This window comes from Galeopterus variegatus, unplaced genomic scaffold (genome assembly GCF_000696425.1).
Source record: "Galeopterus variegatus unplaced genomic scaffold, G_variegatus-3.0.2 Scaffold209, whole genome shotgun sequence".
NCBI lineage: Eukaryota > Metazoa > Chordata > Mammalia > Dermoptera > Cynocephalidae > Galeopterus > Galeopterus variegatus.
Window position 1 is genome coordinate 466,117 of NW_007726320.1, and position 24,898 is coordinate 491,014.

General features: G+C 39.3%; 1 protein-coding gene across 2 annotated transcripts in view; it reads left to right on the forward strand.

Annotated features, from left to right (window-relative positions):
• Positions 1-24,898, forward strand: part of MACF1 (microtubule-actin crosslinking factor 1) — a 352,523-nt gene that overhangs the window by 181,855 nt on the left and 145,770 nt on the right. For both annotated transcript variants that reach the window (XM_008565851.1, XM_008565852.1), the window contains exons 13-28: positions 166-320; positions 2,640-2,916; positions 3,893-4,021; positions 4,923-5,000; positions 5,903-6,064; positions 7,560-7,664; positions 8,285-8,380; positions 9,391-9,516; positions 11,992-12,144; positions 13,575-13,729; positions 17,342-17,468; positions 17,994-18,177; positions 18,807-18,976; positions 22,699-22,877; positions 23,536-23,674; positions 24,541-24,734. In XM_008565851.1, the coding sequence (XP_008564073.1) occupies positions 166-320; positions 2,640-2,916; positions 3,893-4,021; positions 4,923-5,000; positions 5,903-6,064; positions 7,560-7,664; positions 8,285-8,380; positions 9,391-9,516; positions 11,992-12,144; positions 13,575-13,729; positions 17,342-17,468; positions 17,994-18,177; positions 18,807-18,976; positions 22,699-22,877; positions 23,536-23,674; positions 24,541-24,734 (2,429 nt within the window). The remainder of the gene's footprint in view (positions 1-165; positions 321-2,639; positions 2,917-3,892; positions 4,022-4,922; positions 5,001-5,902; positions 6,065-7,559; positions 7,665-8,284; positions 8,381-9,390; positions 9,517-11,991; positions 12,145-13,574; positions 13,730-17,341; positions 17,469-17,993; positions 18,178-18,806; positions 18,977-22,698; positions 22,878-23,535; positions 23,675-24,540; positions 24,735-24,898) is intronic.

A 24,898-nucleotide genomic window follows, 5' to 3' on the forward strand; every position in this document is an offset into this window, starting at 1 on the left:
GTTTTCCATTTCTCACCCTCTGTTCTAATGGTCAGAGTTAACAGTTGAGGAATCCAACTGTGTCACTTCCTATTTCTTTGAATTCCACTGGGCCCCTTGGCTCCATCTTCCTAGTGGGTGGGAGCAATGGAAGTTTCCCTTTCTTATTCTCCCTTTCTGTCTCAGGATGCTGCTCACCTGGAATCAGGACAACCAGTACAATGCGAGTCAGATGTCATCATGTACATTCAGGAGTGTGAAGGTCTCATCAGGCAGCTGCAAGTGGATCTGCAGATCCTACGGGATGAAAATTACTACCAGTTAGAAGAGCTGGCTTTTAGGTGAGGAACATGGTATTCATACAGAGAGCTTCCTTACTGTTGAGGCTCATGGATCAACAGTAGATCAAGAGTCAGGCCCTGAATCTTATAACTTGGACCTTAGAAGTCAGTGTCTCAGGGGGATATAGTACAAGTATTTGGGGCAGGAAAATTCTTGTGGTGGAAGACAGTTTTCCATTATTGCTGGCTTCTTTCATTAAGGACCTGTAGGATTCCCCCAGTCATTGTGGCATCTTATAACGTCCTCACAATTTTCAGAGTGACCTGCAGGACTGTGATAACACAGTAGTGATCCAGTGCACTCATTTTATATGTAAGAGGAAACTGAGACCACAGAGGAGATGAGGACTGTCTAAAGTCCCATGGCTTAGCCACATGGCTAGGTTGTACAGAGCCAAGACTAGGATCCATATCTTTTGACCCCTGATTCGTTGTTTATTCTGTTATACCATCCAGGAGTTATATAAATAGGCATTGGGTTAAAACAGCATGGTACTGGTATAAAAACAGAGACACTGATCAATGGAATAGAATAGCGCACCCAGAAATCAACCCACGCACTTACTGCCATTTGATCTTCGACAAAGGCACCAAGCCTATTCACTGGGGTTGGGACTGCCTCTTCAGCAAAGGGTGCTGGGATAACTGGATATCCATATGCAGGAGATTGAAACTAGACCCATACCTCTCACCATATACTAAAATCAACTCAAAATGGATTAAGGATTTAAATATACACCCCGAAACAAGAAATTTCTAATTATGCAACATTCTTCAAAGAGTACAGCCTCAAGTGAATTGTTATGTTCAACGTTGGCCCTGTGCTGCGTGTCCTTGCTTGCGGGTATGAATTGGACAATAGGCTTTGACTCAAGAGACACCTGTGATACGACAATGAAATCTAGAGTTGGAGACAGTCTTTCTGGATTGTGCAATGTCAATGTGGATAATGTTAGAAACCGCATTTGCCAGAATCCCTTCCCTTTCTGCTTCCACATTTGAACTTACCAACAGCTCACTTGCATGAGATGTAGAAGGGAGGAACGAAGGAGTCGTTACTGTTGTTAAGGTCCCAATAAATGAAAATAGACAGATGCATGTGGGCTTTGTGGAGAGAAGCCTTCAGCTTATTTTCTGGATTCTTGGCCCCGCCCATCAAGAGTATCATGAAAACAAACAGCAAGTGCTTGATTTCCATTTTCTCAGAGGTGCAGCCTTCCACAGACTTCTCCATGAGCTTGGTGTCAAGGGTGCACGTGTGGCGAGACACCCACAGTCTGAATTTTCCTGCAAACCCTACGTGTTCTCCAGACCACTGACTGACTGTCACGGTTGCAGTCTCGGATGTTCTGAGTCCCCTCTCTCGATCTTAACACATGTGTATAAGGTCTAATTTGTATGGTGGGCGTCTTGTTCTCTTAATACCTCTAGTGGCCCTGAGACTCTGATTCCACCAAGAGAAAGCTACAATGATGACACTTGACCAAAGTGGGGGACAGAGGTGATCACACTTGGCCCATGCGGGGCACAGAGATGATCACACTTGGCCCATACAGGGGACAGAGATACCGGGGAAATATTGGTTGGTCCCTCAGGACTGGTATAACAACCACAATTTTTTTTTGAAGTTCTTACAACAAGCAAATGGAGGGGACACACTTGGGTGGGAGGGGGGAGAGGGAGGAGGGAGGGAGGTTTCGGTGATGGGACATGATAATCAACTACATTGTATATTGACAAAATAAAAAATAAATAAATAAATAAATAAATAGGCATTGGGTTGCTTCCCTCCAGTTAACACTGTAGTTTGACATTTGCCTTGAAGGTGACTCTGAATTAGATGAAGATGTTAATATCACCTTGCATTCACATAATGCTTTTTCTTTTTCAAATCACTTTTCCTGATATGATCTCATTTTTATTTTTACCACTTCCTTGCCAAATGGATAGGGAAGATTTTATTTTTAAAAGTATGTTATCGGGCCAGCCCGGTGGCGCACTCGGTAGAGTGTGGTGCTTGGGAGTGCTGCGGCGCTCCCGCCGAGGGTTCAGATCCCATATAGAGACCGGTCCGCTCAGTACGGGTGCAACTGGTTGAGCGCGGTACGGGTGTGACACTGAGGGTTGCGATCCCGTTACCGGTCACGAAAAAAGACAAAAAAAAGGAAAAAAAAAAAAGTATGTTATCCACCACCCCCCCCCAAAAAAAAAAAAAGTTCACATGAAGGTTTGATCTCTGTGCCACTAGCCGCCAGAAAAAGAAAGATAAAACATATCATAGATTTAAGTCCCTTCCTCTTTTCTCTTCTTCCATTTCAGGGTCATGCGTCTGCAGGATGAGCTGGTCACCTTGCGTCTAGAGTGTACAAACCTGTACCGGAAGGGCCATTTCACTTCGCTTGAATTGGTTCCACCCTCTACTTTAACCACTACTCACCTGAAAGCAGAACCCTTGACCAAGACAACCCATTCTTCTTCTACCTCCTGGTTCCGAAAACCCATGACTCGGACTGAACTTGTGTCTATCTCCTCCTCTGAAGATGAAGGCAACCTCCGATTTGTGTATGAACTGCTGTCTTGGGTAGAAGAGATGCAGGTGGGTGTTTGTCCAAAATGCTTATGCAGTGCACTGATGTTTAATGGATACAGCACCTTGTCTAAGAACCAGGTTGTTCTGTGTCCCTTGTACAGATTTCCCTCAATTATCGATGCTGCTTGGGACCAAAAGCCCCTTCTCCTTAAATCTTAAATGGATAGAGTCAGCTCAAATCCTCATAATCTCACACTGAAGAGCAACTGCTTTTTTAATCTGAAGTCCTTTGGGACTCTGTTCCCTGTAGCTAACTGGGCTGTAAGTGGAGTTTGTGGGAAAAATTTCAGTGTTTATAAATCTGAAATTGCCTCATTGGCAGAGGAGTTTATTCTTTATTTTTTGTTGTTGGTCTTAATTCTTAAGTTTAAGCAAGGCCACTATGTTCCACAATTCCAAGGGGCACAATTTACATATATTCTAGTATAAATTGTTCAAATTTGATATTGTCCTTACTCTTCTAACCCTTTTGTTTTATATTAAATTCTTCCCACCCCCAGATGATGAATTCCCCCTGTACCAATAAATAAAAATATCCAAAGACAAGCTAACTGTTTTAAAATTATCTTCCATTGGCCAATAATTGATAGTATGAATGAAGCTAAGTATTTTCTTATATTTCTTTCTATATCTGTTCTGGTTGTGAAATGAAGAGACTCTGTAAAGGGAAATGCCTAAACTATTAAGTTAAGCATTTTCAACCTGTGAAGACTCCTTTCTGATTGGTAAATTCAGGAATTTATAGTAATGCAGCAGCGAAGGGCTGCCTCTGTTACTATAGTTGATGGGGTTTGCTCTCCAGCACCATGGGGGTGATTAGGACATATATTCCTGTAAAAGGCTATGGAATGATGGACATGGTTTGAAAGTCCTTTTGCCTAATCCTCTACACCTAACCCCCTTAGCAAACATTGATTCTGACCATTTTCTTTTTCTGCCAACTCCACAGTAAATTATTACATACATATTTTTTATTTTTCAGATGAAACTGGAGCGAGCAGAGTGGGGCAATGACCTGCCTAGTGTGGAGTTGCAGCTGGAAACACAGCAGCACATCCACACCAGTGTAGAAGAACTGGGCTCCAGCGTCAAGGAGGCCAGGTTGTATGAGGTGCGTGGCATTCAGAATCCACATTATGGGAGGGACGGGGGTGGAGAAGGAAATGGAACAGTATATACAACCCAGTTGTCTCTAAGGAGAGGGGGGCTCTGTAGAAGAATGATAATGATAAATAGCACTTTTCAACAAATTCCCTTTTCATATGAAGTGTCTTTGTTAATCTTTGAAATAACCTTGTAAGAAAGGTATTTTTATTGGGCCGAGCCTGTGGCGCACTCGGGAGAGTGCCACGCTGGGAGCGCAGCAGCGCTCCTGCTGTGGGTTCGAATCCTATGAAGGGATGACCGGTGCGCTCACAGTGCTCACCGACTGAGCGTGGTGCGGCCAGTCTCAAAAAGGACAAAAAAAAAAGAAAGGTATTTTTATTAACCCCTTTTTACTAACAAGAAAAGTAATATTGGATGCCCAGGTCAGAATTAGTAAGTAGCAGATGCAGTGTCCAAACTCAGGCCCACTGCCTCCAAAATTCATGCTCTTTTCTCTTGCCCATCTGCAATAGAGAGCTGGTATGGAGAAACTATTCACTCAGTCTCTCTTCTCCCTCTCTCATTATTCTATCTTGCCTTTTTTTATTTCAACTCTCCCCTTCAAGAAAGCAATTGAGTAGTTTGAGATTCACTGGGCATAGGTTTTGCTCACAAGCCTCCCAGAATTGATGGAAACCCAGGACAGTGAGGTCTGCCAGTCGTAGTCATCCTGCTGAGCTGTTGCCCATTGAGTGCTGCTCCAAGCTATAAAAACTGACCTAGAGATTTGTTGCCTAAGCTTCTGTTTCCTTAGAGCAACCAATTCTTATCTATGTGCAGACATAATATTTACATAGCTGAAACCATAACATATAGTTTACTTACTCTTTCTGTAATGTATTTTTATTTCATTCTCTTCTTATTAGGGAAAGATGTCCCAAAATTTTCACACCAGCTATGTTGAAACTCTTGGAAAGCTGGAGACACAGTATTGTAAATTGAAGGTGAGTTTTGACTAACTCCATGTTCTGCTCATGGAGAATCTGATTCCCTCCAAACAACTCTCTTCCCTAATTCAGAAAGCTCATGGTTTGGCCCTGTTTTGGTTTTCTGTTTATTAGGTTATGGCACCTATTGTGCAGTTGTTCATATATATTATAACATTTTCTTTTCCTTTTTTTTTTTAAAGATGACCGGTAAGGGGATCTTAACCCTTAGCTTGGTGTTGTCAGCATCACACTCAGCCAGTGAGCCAACCGGCCATCCCTATATAGGATCCGAACCCTTGGCCTTGGTGTTATCAGCACCACACTCTCCTGAGTGATCCACGAGCTAGCCCTGTATTATAACATTTTCTAAATTTTCTTTTCTTTTTTTTTTTTGTTAAGTGCCTGGCCAGTTCAGGGATCCGAATCCATGACCTTGGTATTACAAGGCTGTGCTCTGACCAACTGAGCTAACTGGCTAGTCCCTCTAAATTACTCGGTCAGAAACCATTGCTCTGGAAAGTTTTAAATAAGTAGAACCTATCCTAGATATTGTGCCTCACTAAAGCAGTGGCTATATGTGCTTTGAGACACCGAAACTAAAAGTTTGAGATTAGTAGAGAGGGGACTCCCCTCCTATCTGTAGTTTTTTGTTACTATCAAGATTGTTCAGAGTAACACAGGCCTGGGATCGTTCTTTATCCAGGGAGCCCCACAAAGGCCTTATGAGATCTGTCTTCTGCCTAGGATTGACAGTAGCTCTGGGAGTCTTGTACAAAACTTGAATCCATGGAGAAGAACCCAGAGAATAAAAGCAAGGCTAAATCCATTTCCTCAGTTATTCTTTCCTATGATGTCAAATGTGCTATCTTCTACATGCAAAGGCTGACAGTGTAACCTGTAATCCTTGCTTTGTTTAGGAAACTTCTAGCTTCCGGATGAGGCACCTTCAGAGCCTGCATAAATTTGTTTCCAGAGCTACAGCTGAGTTGATCTGGTTGAATGAGAAAGAGGAGGAGGAACTAGCATATGACTGGAGTGACAATAACCCCAATATCTCAGCCAAGAGAAATTACTTCTCTGTGAGTCTAACACAGCAGGCCTGTCATATTTATTTAATAGCAGGAGAAGGAGACAGAGGGGCTTGTCTGCTGAGAGCTTGGGTTTCTGGAATTGCATTCTGCTAGAGAGAAATAGGAACCCTGTTCACATCTGTTTTTGTGAGAAGTGAATATGGAGAGAGGGGCAGTAGAGCCCTAGAATTAGTTTATTTAGAATACATTTAGGAAGGCAGTGTCTTGGGTGAATAGAGCAGCAATCATCAAGTTCAGTCATTTCAGAAGCAATATAACTTTGTGGTTGAGATTATAGACTTTGGAGTAAGACCTAAGTTCAAATTCTTTTTTTTTTCTTGATGGCTGACCAGTATAGGGATCTGAACCCTTGACCTTCATGTTATAACACCATACTCTATCCAACTGAGCTAACTGGCCAGCCCCTAAATTTAAATTCTTGTTTCTCCGCTAACTAGCTCTATGACCTTGGCCAAGTCATTTAAAATGGTTTAATAGTACCAAAGGGTTGTATAAAAGATAGAGTAACACTTAATAAGCTAACCTAGGCAAAGCACTTAGTATAGGGCTTAGTATTGTTTAACTGGGGTATACTCTTGGTGTCCCACAAATTTCTGCATTCTCTTTAATTCATTTAATTTTTTTTATCTCAGTCTCTTCATTTGTAAAATGGTAAGGAAAACTCAACATTAGATAAAGGGACAATGCTTTTTATTATTTTCAGTGAAAGATGTAGACAAGTAAATAGGGTTATTTTTGATACTTTTAGTATTTCCACACTCCGCAGATTATTAACGATTTTGTAACTCTATGCAAATTGGGAGCTTTTTTATTAACGCTCACTGTAGATACTTTAATTCCATTAATTTAGGGGTCTTAAAAACTACAAACTTCACCTGATAGGAGAATGACATGATTCTTCTGAAGTAAAGAAGAAAGAATGGAAGCTATAATACAGTAAAGTCTGTATGAGAACTGGAATTAGGCTGTGATAAAGATATAAAGAAAGTGCTGTGAAAGCATCAAGGAGAATGGATAAATCTGATAGTAAGGACCAGTACCCAGCTTCACAGAAGAGCTGGCATTTAAATTGGGTTCTGTAGTATTAACAGAATTTAGAGTCAGAGGAGGGAGGGAATAGTCTGAGCAAAGCCACCCAATCAGTGATAGTGATCTAGCGTGGTGTCATGTACTGGTATGGGTACTGACGTGAACTGTCCACTCTAGCCAAGTTCTTTCCTTTCTCTGCCTCCAGTGCTCATTCTGTGCTCCTCTACTGTACTCAGGTCTAATTCAGGTCCCATGTCCTTTGTGAATCATTTTCCAATAATCCCAGCATTTTTGCCATTCTCTGAAATCCTCTGGAGTGTAATGTTTATACTAATTTTGGCACCAGTCCTGTGTTGTAGGCTCCTTTAAAGTGGAGCAGGGAACAGAGCCTTTTCTTTGTTTCTACCTTCTTCTTTGATAGCACTTATTCCATAAAATCGAATTCAATTTTTAGGAGTTGACAGTGGAACTGGAAGAGAAACAAGATGTGTTTCGGTCTCTACAAGATACAGCAGAACTGCTGTCACTTGAGAACCACCCAGCCAAGCAGACAGTGGAGGTATGTGACTTGAGGATGTGGAAGGTCAAATGCACAGTGATTGTTACAGAAGTATTTAGAGGCTTTGTTCTGCTGAGAGACGGGAGGAAATATCAGGGATTGTTTGTCTTGGATATTCTCCCTTTTCATCGCAGACTGTTCCTATCGTCCTCAAAAGCTTGCAGACAGTTTTAATAGCCCAAGGAGAATACTAAGAGTAACAATAGAAGAGACATCGACTCCTGACTTTATGGGCAAAAGTAACTTGTGCCATATTTCTTCAAATAACTGTCCAGATAGATCCTGCCTCTTGTTGGTGTGATACCTTCGTCTAGAGAAAAGAAACAATGGGGGCATCCAGAAGGGATTTATTTGTGCCTGGGTTTTGCTGGCCAGATCATTTAATTGCAACGAAGTGTGCAAGAGGCCTTTTCTGAATAACCCCTTTCTACAAAACCATGTTGGGTAACAAGCAAGCCTCTTTATCATGGGAAGCATTGATCGGATGCCAACAAGTACTTTTGTGTCTCTTCTGTTGGCTTCTCTATCATTAGCGGAGTAGTACCTAGAAGAAAGCATCACTCATGTATGTTGGGTGTGTTAAACTCATGCCCTTCTGTCTGTGTACTTGGTTGTTTCAGGCTTACAGTGCTGCCGTCCAGTCCCAACTGCAGTGGATGAAGCAGCTGTGCTTGTGTGTTGAGCAACATGTAAAGGAGAATACGGCTTATTTTCAGGTATGGTGGATTTTATGTTTGTGTGTGTGTGCGTGTGTATGGTGAAGGTGAGGTTAAAAACACTCTATCAGTTAGCTTTTACTGTATCAACAACCCCCTCAAAATTTAGTTTCTTAAAGCAACAGTTGTTTAGTTAGCTCATGATTCTGCAGGTTGGCAGTTTGGGCTGGGCTCAACTCAGTGGTTCTAAGATTGCCTGCCTTATGCATGGCTGCAGGCAGCTGGCAGACAGGCTAGGGGTTACTTAGTCCCTTATGGCATCACTCACATGTCTGACAGTGGGATGGGGTGATAGGGTATAAGCCCATGTGTTTCTAGTATCCATCCAACAGCCTTTCTCACAAAGCGGCTGTGTTCCACAAGCCACAAGAGAGAGCCCCAGTGCTCAAGCACTTTTTCCTGCTCTATCATATTTATTAATGTGCCACTGGTCAAACAAGTTACATGGCCATGCCCAGCTTCAAAGGGAGGAGAAATAGTCTCTACCTCTTGATGAGAAGAGCTATAAAATATTAGGATCTTGATTTTTTTCCAATCTATCAGAACATGAAAGAATACACTGCTTGTTTTCAAGTGAGGGCGGGAGGAGGAAATAAGCTTTTATCTCTGTTTTTGCCCTAAATTAAATAATCTCTCTGATCATTTTGTAATCATATCAGTGAATTGAAACATTTGATCACTTGACCTCTAGGCTTTTCATGAAATGTACCTCACAGCTAAGTGTTGTCACTGTCTAGAAGTCAAGAGGAAAGAGAGTGATTTCTGAGGGGTGAAACAGGCTAACTTTTCCATAGGGTTTAGTAGATTTTGTGGTAATCATCACTAATATTTTACTGGCATGGCTTTTTAAGCCCTCCAGTTTATACATCTGTGGCCTTTGTAGTGAACTTATCCCACTAATCCAGGGGAGTGTAATCAGCTTTGCTCAGCTCTGCACAGTTCCTTCTTAGTTAATATCTTGGTATTCTGATGAATGCAGTACAAGGCATCCCTCCCTTATATTCCTACAGTTCTTCAATGATGCACGAGACCTGGAGTCATTCTTGAGGAACCTCCAAGACTCCATCAAGCGAAAATATTCATGTGACCACAATACCAGCTTATCCCGCCTGGAGGACCTGCTCCAGGACTCCATGGTGAGTGGTGCATCCATAGGGATGATTACTTCTGAGAAACAGGGCAAACCCTATCAGCTGCTGCTGTTTATATCCTTGAAAGCTCCAGGGAAATAGGTCATTGTTATAATAAATTTTGGCTCACATTCAAATAGAGGAGTTTAATCATTTTTGTTCTGTCCCTTTCCTTTTTCCTTTTCTTTCTTTAAGGAAGTTGTTAATAAGATTTCTTTGGGTGTGTTGTTGAAGTAAAGGCCTAATCATCTCCCCCTGAGCCACTTAGTGCTCATCATACTTTCTTTGCATTGTTCCTATTTTAATGTAATAGTTGGAGCCAAGGATGAGGTGTAAAGCATGAAAAATAGTATTGAAGGGGATTAGCTGATATCAAATTCTTTTTTATCTTTTAATGAAAAAGAGAATTTTAAAAAAATGATATAGGCCTGAGCCAAATTTTTCCTCCATGGTGATTTTCTTTTGGTAATGATGAAGTATTAGAAAATTGATTTTAAGGCCAACATCAAAATCTTATTTAGATATAATACAATATTTGTTCAGTTTGTATATGTAGCAATATTAACTTTTTAAAAATGTTTTTGTATTCAGTATTTAATCTAAATCAATTTTATACTTATTTTCTCCAATTAATTATTTCTTCAGGTGTGCTGGTAATAAAATCATCAGCAGAATTATTACATTCATTGAATGTGTATTACACAGAGTTGGCAAAACAGGGCTCAAGCTGCATCTCAAATTAAGATAGCAATGTGTATGCAATAGGGAAATTACTTTTCCTTTGTGAGAAGCTAGGGGATTCTCACTTTTCAATAGAAGACTAAAAAAGAAAACCAGAATAACCCAAAACAGTTCATTTCTTTGTTGGGTTAGATTTGGGCATTTGTGAACGTTAGTAGTTGTTGTTTTTAACACTTTCATATATGTAACCTGTGAATGGGCTTACACCATTAATTTAATTAATTTGAAATGAAGGATAAGAACCTGACTTTTTAGATGTTGTCTCTAAAATGTCTCTCTTGGAGGTACTACAAGTATGAAGGAGGAATATAATCCTTGGCTATTATCTCCTCCCTCCCACAGAGTACCTTCCTGTAGGGTAACTTCTCTGCAATTGTTGTTCTATCTTCTCTTCTCGAGGGTCGCTGCTCTGTTCCCTCCTCTCCAGGTCAGGGGCATCGGGTTGGCGGCGTCATCGGGGCATGGAGTCACCTGGGTCTGCTCCTCAGCTTTTCCGTCAGGTTCGGGAGCATCTGTCCTGGCTTCTGGTTCTTTTCAGAACTTATACCACGCTGAGCACTTTGTCTGTGGAGCTTGAGATGGTTGGCTGTGGGTTAGACAGAAACTGACATCTTTATTGCAAGGAACCTGAATTGGGTAGACCAGCTGTCAAGTATGGAAGTGTGGCTGTCTCCCTGATATATTCAATTCCTCTTTCTTAACTAATAAGTTAAAGTTGTATTTCTTCCAATCATGCTCCCGGGGACAGGCACAGGTAGCTTGTTTAAGCATTACTTTTTCTTTACTTGCATATTCTTAATTCTTTAATGGCATTTCTTAACATTATTAACTCTTAATTCTCATCACATATCTATATCCATCCTAAGAAAGCCCTCTTCTGGGGACATTTATATCTCAAAATGGGCTTGAAACATCCTGGTTAATAGATAAAGGTTATCTTTTACTCTCCAATGGAATTGCTAGTAAATTGGTACCAGTTTTGCTGACAAGAAGTTCATTAGTTTTTAAGATAATTGGGTTTGCAGAGATTTGTGAGTTTCCATTTTTGCATGATATTTCTTTCAAACCCGTTAAGTTTATGTGAACACAGCACAGCAAGACACTAAAAAGTAAACCCTAAATAATTTGTTATGATGCCTTCACCAATAGCATTGGTTTATACATTGTTGGTTGAAGGGCTAAGATCACTCTAGAAAGCTTGACTCAATTTAAACAAGTGAAATATTTGGAGTAGAGCTTGGGAGATATAATTATTTAAAAAATTTCAAATAATATAACCGTCGTTTCTCCTAAGCAGAAAGGGAAGAACTGGGTTTCTACCAGTGAGAAATTAAATAATAATAATATGGCTATTATTATTATTATTATTATTGTTTTTAACTTCCATGGTCTCTGAACCTTATTTGGGAAAATCCTTTGTTAGCTATGTAGCTGTATTTGGAAGCTAGAAGTTCGTTTTTATTTTGTTTTTTTTGCATGTGGCTTTATGGTTTATTGAAAAGGGCATAGGAGAAAGCTGCAAATTTTGAGTACAAAAGCACTTGGTAGAAGACAGAAACATTCTTCCTTGTTTCTTTATCCTTGTCTAAATCTTTATCTAACATGGCTCCATCAAGGATCCCTACTTAACTGAGAAATGACATTCTCTGAGGGAGTGGAGCACTCAGTTTTCTTTGTTGACTTAGTCACCTGAGTAGCAACATTAATTAATGTCTTTTTGTTCTTTTTCTCATTTCATAGGATGAAAAGGAACAGCTTATACAGTCCAAAAGTTCCGTTGCCAGTCTTGTTGGGAGATCAAAAACCATTGTTCAGTTAAAACCACGAAGTCCGGAGCATGGGCTAAAGAGCACCATTTCGGTTAAGGCCATCTGTGACTATCGGCAGATCGAGGTGAGGTGGAATGGGTACCTCTGGGCTCCAGAGGGAAGGAAGGGAAAAGGGAAGCCTCCAGTTAGAGTTATGATAATAAGGAAAGATAATCTTTCAAATGATAGTGTATTTTAAAATTAGAATTTCAACATGCTCAAATTGCTCCTATCATTTCAACAAACAAAAAAAAGCTTAACTCTACAGTCTTTACCTGCTCCCTGCCTTAGTGATTGGCATCATCATCTGCCCAGTTGCCAAAATATTGATGAAATGATACTTTGTAGCACCTGGGAGGTATTCTTGGCTCTCCTTCCCCTCTTATCCACCCACAACTATTAAGGACCACCAGGTCAATACTAACTTGTAAATAACCCATAAACATACTTTTTTCCATCTCTGCTGCTACTGCCCTAAATTAGATCGTAAGTTTCGTTCACTTGGATTATTATATCAGCCTCCCTATTCAATGCATTCTTTATCCTACCACAAGTGTGTTTAGAAAAATGACACTCTTCTGCTTAAGTCCTGTAAAAATTCCTCTTTCTCAAGAGAAATCTAAATTCCTTAATGTGGCTTTAAGATCCTGAATAATCTTTCTTTACCTCTCTAGCCAAGACTGGGTCATGTCCTTTCCATCATTGCCTGGTAAATTGCATTTGTCATACAGTATTGTAATTATACACACCACCAGAATATGTGGAATATAGACGATGTAGAATATCTGCTTGCCATTGTACAATTTTTATCTCTAGTGGCACACTTCTAGGCACATCGTAGGCACTCAATAAGTATTTGTTATATGAAAGAAGGAGTGAATAAAAGGATGGACTGTAATTTTCTGTGTCTCAGTATTTCTGTCTATAAAATAGGGATAATAATGCTTAGTTACTTGTCTCTCAAGAGAAATAATTGATGATTCCAAACTCCTTAAACATTTCAGGAGTTTAGGTGGGATGATAGGAAGGGAGGAAGAGGAAATACCACAAAAGCAGTGTTGAGATTATTCATGTCCCATTAATTTTTACCCTCATTGTTTTTGGTGCTGAGAGATTGCTCTTGAGGGTCTTACAGTCTCCTTATAACTCTCATATACTGAGTTACTTGACATGTAACATGCACATAATAAACACTAGTTTCCTTGATTTATTTGGCATCACAACTTTTCCTGTGTTGTGAATTTATACTCGTTATCTTTGGTCAAAATCAGGAGCCCTCACATAAGCAGAGTTTATCTTCTTTCTTTCATTCTTTTTTTTTTTTTTTTGGTGGCTGGCTGGTAGGGGGATCTGAACCCTTGACTTTGGTGTTACAACACTGCGCTCTAACCAACTGAGCTAACTGGCCAGACCCAGAATTTTTCTTAAGGATTTCATAGCCTTGGGATCAGGCACCAGGTAATAATGAGTTTTTGGTTTATCCATTAGCAATAACTTGTGAATTTGTCTATTCAGATCACTATTTGCAAGAATGATGAGTGTGTACTGGAAGATAATTCTCAGCGGACCAAATGGAAAGTGATCAGCCCCACAGGGAATGAGGCAATGGTGCCATCAGTCTGCTTCCTCATCCCCCCACCTAATAAGGATGCCATTGAGACAGCCAGCAGGTAACTTTGCTCAAGTGCCACTCAGTGCTGCCACCTCTGTTGTTTGGCCTGGGCGAACTGATGGAGGGATGAACCTGCATTTGTGATCTACTCAAACAGAGTGACAAAGTTGTGAAGTTTCTTCTTGGAAAGACCTCTCCTTAGGGATATCACATCTTGCACTACCCGCCATATAGTAGATCTTCTATAAATACTTTTGTACAATTGAAGTATGTTCAGTGATATTTCTCTTTTATAGAGTTCTTAGTTATAAACAGTTTACTCTCAGAAGATCAATTTTTGTAGTAACAGCTAATTTTCTGTAATTTATATTTTATTAATGTAATATGTGTATATATTTTAGAGAGCTGGATTATACCACAAAGCTTATTATAATAAAAACTAGCCATCACCTTCCCCACCCCAGAGTTCTGCTTCCCAAAGTCAACTTTTTTTTTTTTTTTTTTTTTTTTTTTTTTTTTTTTTTTTTAAAGATGACCGGTAAGGGGATCTTAACCCTTGACTTGATGTTGTCAGCACCACGCTCAGCCAGTGAGCGAACCGGCCATCTCTATATGGGATCCAAACCCGGGGCCTTGGTGTTATCAGCACCACACTCTCCCGAGTGAGCCATGGGCTAGCCCCAAAGTCAACTATTTTTAATTCTTCTAGTAGATATTTTTGGGTTTTAACTCTAAATTTCTTTTTCTTTTTTTTTTCCTTTTTGTCTTTTTTCGTGTCTGGCAACGGATCGCAACCCTCAGTGTCGCGCCTGTACCGGACCGGGACTGGCAACGGGATCGCAACCCTCGGTGTTGCGCCCGCACCTCGCTCAGCCAGTGAGCGGGAACCGGTCTGCATGTGGGATCCGAACCCTCGGCGGGAGCGCCGCTACACTCCCAAGCGGCGCACTGTAGCAGTGTGCCACCGGGCCGGCCCTAAATTTCTAAATAACATTTTTTCCTACTATTTCATGATTTTTTTTTCAACTTTGGAAATTACCTATTTACTTCTTACTCTAGGAAATTAATATTTAGATTTCTACACACACACACATGCAATTCTCATTTCCTTGTCTTTCAAATGTAGTTATATCACAATTTTTGTTTAAATTGATATTTTTTGTTTTATCATCACATTAAATTGTTTACAGCTGAGCCACATAGTACTCTCAGGGATTATTGTGAGACAGTCATGCCCTACCTCTCTGAACTCATCCTCTGCCACTCTCCTTTGCTTGTACTCAGCTCCAGTCCATTCTTGTCTTTTTCCTGTTTCTCAAACACAGCAAGCATATTCTTGCCTCGAGGCCTTTGAACTTCCTGCTTGCTTCAGATATTTACGTGTTTCACTCCTTCACTTCATTCAGTTCATCTGATCCCCTCATGCACCACCATCCCCACTCATTCATTGCTCGTCACTCTCTACCTCCTTTACTCATCCTTATTTTTCTTCAGAACACTTCATACTGCCTAACAAATTTGTTTATTGCCTCTCTCTTTCTATTAGAGATATTTATCTGTTTTGTTTACCTCTGTATCTTAAGCACCTAGAACCATTCCTGGCACATAGTAGGTACTTCATAAATGGTTGCTGAATTAAAGAATGAATGGTAGGTGAGTGAATATATGTACAAATAAGTTGTTTTATTTACTTTCTTTTATAACCTTTTGTTTCCTTGAAGTAGATAATTATTTTGTTTTTTAGTTTGCTTAGTTGTCGATTTGCATATTATGAATTTATCCCCCAAATCTCCTACTTTACTGTAAAAGGCTTCTCAAGATGGCCAAATACCATAAGTAATTTTCATTTCTATTTTCTCTTGAAACCATCTCTTCTGGACCATGCTGTCTTCCTTTTCTAGTCTAGATCTGTTCTGTAGGCCTAACTCAGTACTGCCTCTCTGGCACTTCACTTTATCTTCTCCCTGGGGATTCACTTCACCTCTGTTCTGTGTTGGACCCACTGATTCCTAGATTCCAAGTCTTTCTTCTCCCTGGGGATTCACTTCACCTCTGTTCTGTGTTGGACCCACTGATTCCTAGATTCCTAGATTTATTGGTTTATTTCCTGGTTTGGTGGAGTACACTCTCCAATAGCCTGCTGAAAAAAGCTGCACGGGATGTAAATTTCTTGAGACCTCTCATATCTCAAAATGTCTTTCTTGTCCCTTAATAATTAATTGGCCAGATATGTAATTATTTTAGCAATTATTTTCACTGAACCTTGAAGGCATTGCTCTATTATTTTCTGTCTTCTAGGGTTTCACGTTTACATAATAGGAAAATTCACCTTTTGTGTAGTGAGCAGTACTATTGGTTTTGACAAATGCATAGAATTGTGTATCCTCAACCACTGTCATGATATAAAACAGATTGATACTTTTACCTTTTGAATGAAATCTTTATTTCTTTGGAAGCTTTTAAACTGTTGTTTCTGTCTCTAAACTTTGAAAGGATGCTGTACCTTTGGATGAGTCATTTTGCATTCATTGTGCTAATGAACACAAACTAGAAACTTATTTTTCAGATCTGGAGAAATTTTTCTTGGGCTATTACTTAAATTATTTCATTCTCTATGTTTTTTTCTGTTCTTGCTTTCAAGAACTTCATTTTGTCAAATGTTGGACCTCCTAAATTGATTCCCTAATGTAATTTTATTTTCTATTTTTTTATTTCTTTGCATTTTTATTCTTTCGAAATTTCTTGAACTTTTTATTTCAACTTTACTGAAATTTTAGTGGGATTTTTGGAGAGAGGAAAAATAAACTAAAGGGTTTAATGTCTCTTATTTAAATGATGTTCTGGCTTCTAGTTTTCCATTCTCTTCTTTATATCTCACATTTTCTTCTCAATCTGAAGAAATTCAAGGTAACTTGGTTTGTGAGTGTGTCTGTGTATCTTTGTATTTGTAAATCTTCTAGAAGTTGACAGTGAATTAGGCATGGGATGCTTAAGTAAAAATCTTTTGAGCCCTTTCTTCCTTAATTCCTTTTATATAACAGATGAGCTTAAGTTGCTATTAACTTTTAAACACTTTAGCGTTTTTGTAAATACAAAGGTACTTCAAAAAGTTGCTGGAGGGTTGGCCAGTTGGTTAGAGCATGGTGCTGATAACACCAAGGTCAAGGGTTTGGAGCTTGGCCAGTAAGGCCAGCTGCCAAAAAAGAAAAAAGAAAATGTTCATGGAAAGATTCATACTGTCTTTCAATTCTATTTTTCCGTGAACTTTTTGAAGTACCCTCATATATAGCACACTGCAAATCACTTTTTAAACATTGATATCATTTTCAACAATTCCAAATGGGATTATTTTATCTATACTTTTCTTTATTGTTGCTCTCCCTGGTATTTTCTTCTCTCTAGCTTCTCATAATCATATTACATTCAGGTAACATTTATGAGATTGCTAAGTATGTGCTAACATGATATACATAGTACTGTAGCAAATCCAAATTGAAGATCTCAATTTAGTTCTAAAGATTTCTACGTTGTTTGTATTTGACTTGTTGCCTTTCTCTGCTCAACATATAAGCTCCAGTTCTGCCTCGACAATCACATTTTTCCCTAGAAGGTCTATAAGGTGGAGCTCAAGTCTTAAAAAAGCTATACCCAGATTCTGCATCGTTTCTAGGGTGGAACAATCTTATCAGAAGGTGATGGCCCTTTGGCACCAGTTACATGTTAACACCAAAAGCCTTATCTCCTGGAACTATCTGCGAAAAGAACTTGACCTTGTAAAGACCTGGAACCTAGAGAAGGTAATTGTGAAAACTTCACTCAGGTCCACATCCTATTGACAAGCTTTTTTTCAATAAGAGTTTTTTTTTTCATTACTGTGAGATCTCTCCACCCAAATGCAGTAAAGTGGAGTCAGGGATACTATTTCAGGGTTAGGGACCCAGCTTTGAATGGATAAGAAAATTCCTGATGAAAATAAGTAACATCTTTGGTCTTCTTGGCAAAGAGAGAAGGTTGCAGGCTTCTTCTCACTCTGCAGGACAAACATCTCTTTGCACAAGTATGTAGTTCTATTAAATACTAGTGAAAAACAATTATTAAGAATTATGTTCAGTGGGACACAAGGCATGCTTCTGGGGTGCTGGTAATGTTCTGTTTCTTGATCTGAATGCTCATGACATGGATGAGTTCAATTGTGAAAGGCAACAAGTTTACAGTTATGGTTTGTGCACTGTTTTGTGTACATGTTAGACTTTAATAAAAAGGAGGTAGGAGAAACTGTTATGTTCTCATTCTATTGAAATTTCTTCTGGCTTTTTCTCTAGCTTCGATCCTCATCACCAGGGGAGTGCCATCAGGTTATGAAGAACCTCCAGGCCCACTATGAAGACTTTCTGCAAGATAGTCGTGACTCTGTGCTCTTTTCAGTGGCTGATCGCTTGCGTTTAGAAGAGGAGGTGGAAGCTTGTAAAGCCCACTTCCAGCACTTGATGAAGTCCATGGAGAATGGTGTGTGCACTGGGAAGAGGGAGAGAGAACGGTAGAATGAGAGTCTTGAAGGGCTAGACCTTTGATATAAACTACAAAGTAACATCATTTACCTTTTTCCATTTGAGTTGCTGAAAATTTGAGAGAGAAAAACTTGTAGAAGTGAATTTGCAGAATCAAATCATGGAAGGAAAGGCCTGTTGATATTTCAGTTGTTATTACTAATGAACCTATCTTCTTTTCTTGTGGATGTAACATGTTCCGATTCTTTTTTTTTTTTTTTTTTAAAGATGACTGGTAAGGGGATCTTAACCCTTGACTTGGTGTTGTCAGCACCACGCTCAGCCAGTGAGCAAACCGGCCATCCCTATATGGGATCCGAACCCGGGGCCTTGGTGTTATCAGCACCGCACTCTACCGAGTGAGCCATGGGCCGGCCCTGTTCGGATTCTTAAAGATTAGAATATAATATGTGAAGTTTAGGATCAGGCAGAAGGTTCCCCAAATAAGGCCTTGCTTTCATCAGTGAAATATCAGGTCTGCAGGAGCCAGGGGTGCCTGCCCCTCTGGCTGAGGGTGGCTCTGTTGTCCTCAGGTTTGCTGATCTGTAATGTGGGGCTTAATGGTCCTCTCTGTTTGTGAATTCACAGAGGACAAAGAGGAGACTGTGGCTAAGATGTACATTTCAGAGCTGAAGAATATCCGGCTACGTCTGGAGGAGTGTGAACAGAGGCTGGTCAAACGAATTCAGTCCTCAGCCAGCTCTAGGACTGACAGAGATGCCCGGCAAGACAATGCATTAAGGATTGCAGAGCAAAAGGTAAGCCCCAAAAGCAAGGTGGGTGCTGGTTGCAGACTAAATTCTTTCAGAATGAATTAGATGGCAAAAGAGTATGGATCCTTAGAAACAAGGCTATAGACTCATGACACTCTTACTCAGGAATTTTCCCCTGCATCTATATAAATGTCTTTTCCCTGTGGAGAAGCATGATTTCAGCTCCAAGTTTATTGCTGAATGTTGATCAGTTTCTATAAAGTTGAGAAGCAAAGAGACTGGTGAATTGTTCTAACCACTGCATTTGGGCTATGTATTTTAAGACTGCTTAGTAGTGATGCTGCTTTCTCTTCTATCCCTTATATGCCTGTTTTACTTTCTTTGGCATGGCTGCCTTCAGCCATATGAGTCAACAGATATAAGGAAAGACTCAGATTCTAATATGAGCTCTGATATATACTCTATGACTTTGAGCAAGTTAACTCTCATCCTTAGTCTCCTTTCTTGTAAAATGGAGGTACTAATACATGAGTTACAGAGTTGTTTAGAAAGTTTAGTGATATAGTACATATAGTGAGCTTCTTGGAAAAGTAAAATGCTATAAAAATGTAGGATAGTGTTACTGAAGTAAACGCAACAAGTGTTAATTGTTTTGTTAAGTGCACTGAGGCATGCAAAGAAAAGTAAGCCAAGGTCCTTGTTTTTGGCTTATAGTATAGAATATAGTATAGAAGAATAACAGGTTGAAGTCACAATTAGAGACTTTAGTATCAGAGATGTCATAAGATACTAACTAGCATATTTCTAGATTTCCAAGCAAACATTGCTGTAGGAATTTAGAGTGTTCCTTGAACATTTCTACTTGGCATGGTATGAGAGAGCTCTATGAACTATATTAGATTTGATCTGGGAGCTTAAAGGAGATGGGAAGGAATGGCTAATGAGGAAGAGTAATTTTCTCACCTTTCTCAGTTACTCCTAAGCTTGAAGAGGAGGATGAAAGGCAGTATAATTTTCATTGGCCAAGAGGGATCTAATATGCCTATATGAAGCATATCATATGAGCATGTAATTCTCATATGAAAGCTTTTTACTTTTCTGTAGGGTTATCCAAAATGTACTCGTTCCTGAAAAGTAGAACATGCTAAGAAATAAAGGCCAATATTCAGCTTTTCTAAAAGACCTCCCCCTTTTTTAAACTTTACTTTCAAATAATCTCAAATATACAGAAAACTTTCATTCTCACATACCCTTCACCTAGATTCCCCAGATGTTAATATTTTTCTACATTTGCTTTATCGTTTTCTTCTATGTATACATAATAATATTCTTTTTTTTATCTTGAGAGTAAGTTCCAGATATGATGCTTCTTTCCCCCTAAATTCTTCAGTATGTATTTCCAAAAAACAAGGACACTCTCTTATATAACCATGGAACAATGATTAAAGTCAGGAAATTAACATTGATATAAATCTGTTTTCCAAGCTCAGACCTCATTAAAATTTCATCAGTTAATCTAATGTGCCATTTGTTTCCAAGGGTCCATACCACCCCCAACAAAGAATAAAAAAAAAAAGAATACTTTTGGTTCAGGTTTCAACCCAGGGTCACACATTGCATTTAGTTGCTGTGTCTGTTTAGATTTCTTTAACTTGAAACTATTTCTTAGATTTTCATCATCTTTCATGACCTTAACATTTTTGAAGAATGCAGGCCATTTATTTTATAGAATAAACATAGACTATTTTGTCTCTCTATTTGGGTTTTTCTGAGGCTTCCTCATGATTTGATTTAGGTTATACATTTTTGGCAGTAGTATCACAAAAATAATATTGTGTCCTTGGTACATTGTTGTGTCATATCAGGAGGCATGTGATGTTGATTGGTCCCATTACTAGTGAAGGTAACTTTGATCATTGTTACTGTTTTCCCCTTTGAATTACTAGGTATCTTATGAGGAGATACTTTGAGACTATGTAAATATCCTGTTTTTCGTCAAACTTCCACCAATTAGTTTTAGCATTCATTGTTGATTCTTGACTGAACCTGTTATTAGTATCGCAGTTGCCAAAAGCTGATTTTCTAATTCTGCCATTCCTTCTACATGTTAAAATTTCCATTCTACCAAAAAGGAAGAACTACTCTTCCTCCCTCCTTCCCTCTTTCCTTTCTTTCCTCCTTCCCTCACTCCCTCCCTTCCTTTCTTCTTTTGTTATTGATTTATGTCAGTATGTACTCTGGATTCTTATTTTATTCAGTGGTGTGTAATTTGTTGCTATCATTGTTTTCCTTATTTTGATGCTTAAAATTTCCCAAATTTAGGCAATGGGAGGCCATTCAAATCGGCTGCTATATCCTTTTAACATGTCCCTATCATTCTTTGATTGCTTTTTTTTTGACAAAACAAGGTGTTCCAGATTCATCTTGCCTTTGTTAGACCCAACTCTGGAATCAGCTATTTTTCCAAGGAGTTCTGGTCTTTTGGGTGGAGAATGTTATTTAAAAACCAAGATCTGGGTGCTGAGTGTGCTTATGGTTGTTTGGGTGTCATTGCTTATAGGTCCACTCAGCAGACAGAGCTAGGAAATGTATACTTACAAACACATATATGCATATACATATACAAACATGTGCTGCATATATACATATATATAAGCATATACACATGTCACATAGATCAATATATTTGGTTATATGTGTCATACACATACACATATAACCATAGATTCATTTGTATCTATCTCCATCCTGTTCCAAACCAATAGCATAGGGCTTATTGTAACTTCTTTCACTATTTGTAACTCCCTTCCTCAAGATTGAAAAAAACCTGCTTCATATTATCCGCAATATAAATATATTGCTCAATCCTAGCATTTACAGAAAATAGTTTCAGAACTGCTAATTCATACTACTGCCATAGAAAAGCCTATTAAACTGGAATGTGACATTTATAGTTCTTTTTGTCTTTAATCTGAAGGTGTATCTATAGTCTGAATGCTGTGTTCAGAAACTTTTGGGTTGACCAGTTAGCTGAGTTGGTTAGAGCACAACCTTGTAACTCAGAGGTCATGGGTTTGGTTCCAGGTACCAGCTAGCTGCTAAAAAAAAAAGAGAGAGAGAGAGAGAGAAATTACTTATGTATGTTCTTGCTCCTTTTCTCCCTTCAGTGAGATTATGTTATTTATCTGAAATATAGTTAGGCTCATTTATTTCTGTTCATGTACCATTTTAGAGGCTCCCCAACCCCATCTTTCCTTGTTTATTTCTTTATAAGAATGTAAAACGTTAACATGTTTCCTGAAGACAAAGGTATACAAAGGTATGTTCAGAAGTGTACTCTCCTACCCAGTCCTTTTACCTCATGCCCCTTCCTTGATCCTTTCAATTCCGTTCCTACCATCTCACTAGTTTCTGGCTGTCCTTCCTTGTCTATGTCTTTGCATAATTAAACATATGCATGAATATTTTCTAATTTTTCCTCCTTGTGTATATAAAATGTAACATTATAGATACTCTTTTCACTTTGCTTTTTCTACTTAAAAATATATCCTGGAAGCCACTCTATTAGTTCCCAGAGATCTTTCTCATTCTTTTTTGCATCTGCGTAATTCTCCATCGTACGGCCGTTTTATAGTTTATTCAACCACTCTCACATGTATGGGTATTTAGATGGTTTCCAATATTTTGCTATCACAAATAAGGAAATTTTTTAAAACTTCTTCGTTCAATTCCGTCTCCATCTTTATTGTGTGTCTTGTTCCTGACAGCACACCCAGGAGGATTTACAGCAACTGAGGTCAGACTTGGATGCTGTTTCTATGAAATGCAACAGCTTTCTCCATCACTCTCCATCTGGTTCGAGTGTCCCAACTCTTCGCTCAGAACTGAATCTGCTGGTGGAGAGGATGGACCATGTCTATGGTCTCTCCACTGTCTATCTGAATAAGTGAGTGAGCTGAGGTTTGGGGTTGAAAGAGAAATGGTTTTCCATTGGGATAAGAAAGGAAAGGGCCTGGAGTGTTTCCTGAATAATCCAGAGAGATTGCAGGTCTTTAAGAGCGTCTACCCATGATGAGAGGTCTTAGCTTTATAGTTCAGTAACATGGAGTGGGTTCATTGGGACTGCAATGCCAGTGATATGGGTGGGGTGTTAATTATCAGTGTTAGTACTATTTTGTACCTAATATCTGTTCGACAATACTTAAAGGCATTAAGAAAAAGGGAGAGAGGCTAAAGAATAAAAAGAAAAGTATTCAGTTAAACTAGAAATTAGTCTTTGAAGGTCTTCCCCCTATTCATCCATCTCCACCCATGACCTTGAATGGTAATAGATCTTAGGCTCCTCAGACAGTCTAGTGGGTTTTTCCATGAGTCTGCCATGTATATGCATGTCTCAGGGCCACTCAGAACTTTATTTTGAATTGGCTTAAATTGGCAGCATATATACCATGCTTTCTTGTTTTTACAAAACCCTGTTATCATCTAATAATGGTGAAATTGCTTCTGGCAGTTATGTTTTGTGAACTTCTCTGTAGTCCTTTAGGTGTGTAACCCAGCTCTTAAAATTTGTGTATTAATGAAGGAAGGTGATTTTGTCCCCATAGATTAAAGACAGTTGATGTTATAGTGCGCAGCATACAGGATGCTGAACTCTTGGTCAAAGGTTATGAAATCAAGCTGAGTCAAGAAGAAGCAGTACCAGGAGATCTCTCAGCTCTGGAGTCCCATCGGTCTACATTACAGGTAGGTTGCTCAGAGTTCCTTAGGAGGTGGACTTAACATATCCATGGCTTTGGGTTAGCAGATAAATGCAATTTTGTGGGGTTTTTTGGTTTTTGGTTTTTTTTTTTTAAAAGATGACTAATAAGGGGATCTTAACCCTTGACTTGGTGTTGTCAGCACCATGCTCACCCATTGAGCTAACCGGCCATCCCTATATAGGGATCTGAACCCGTGGCCTTGGTGTTATCAGCACCACACTCTCCCAAGTGAGCCACGGGCTGGACCCTTGATAAATGCAATTTTGGATGGCATGGCACTGATTTAGGTTTGCATTTGAACCAAACAGAATATTATATTTAATATATTTGAATATGTATTCAAAGAAGGGAAAAGAAAGAAATATCTTTCTATTTATTTTTCCCCTTTTTTCTCCCAGTGAAATTGTAGCTTAATTAGATACAAGCAGTTGTTGTGCTGTAAGTTTGTAAATCTACAGCTGTTATCTTATTTGATTTTCACAAGCCACTCTGTGAGGTGGATAGGGAAGGGATTTTTATCTCTATCTGCAGATGAGAAAACCGAGACTCAAGCTGGCTAAATGACTTATCTTGGTCTCATAGCTTAAAAGTGGTAAAGCCAGGTTTCAAACACAAGTTGTTTGTATATTCTCTGTACAGTACTGCCTGCCCTTCGCATCCCTGTGTGCATCAGGGAAGCAGAGACCATGACCTGTGGAGGCATTTCTGGCACAGACCCTCTGGAGACTAGTTTCTGAATCAGAGAAATACTGTGGAGTCACCTGAAGAATGTCCCTGTTTTCCACTTTAGTCTGAATCCTTTTTAGTATGGAAAATATTTAACCTATTTCTGCACTTATGTTTTTGTAGCACTGGCTTAATGATGTAAAGGACAAGAATTCAGTGTTTTCAGTCCTGGATGAGGAAATTGCCAAAGCTAAGATAGTGGCAGAGCAACTGAGTTGTCTGACGCCAGAGCGAAACCTAGATTTGGAGCGCTATCAGGAAAAAGGCTCCCAGCTGCAGGAGCGCTGGCACCGGGTCATTGCCCAGCTTGAGACCCGGTGAGTGGTGGCCCCACCTTTTTCTCCTGTTAGAGTTCAGGGACTAGTTCTTAGGCAAAAATAGTTATATTTATCTATTTATGTTTAAAGACAGGAATTGATAGGGAGGGGTAGGAATTTAAAAACCATGTAAATTCTCGACAACGTAAGTGACAGAAAGTTGG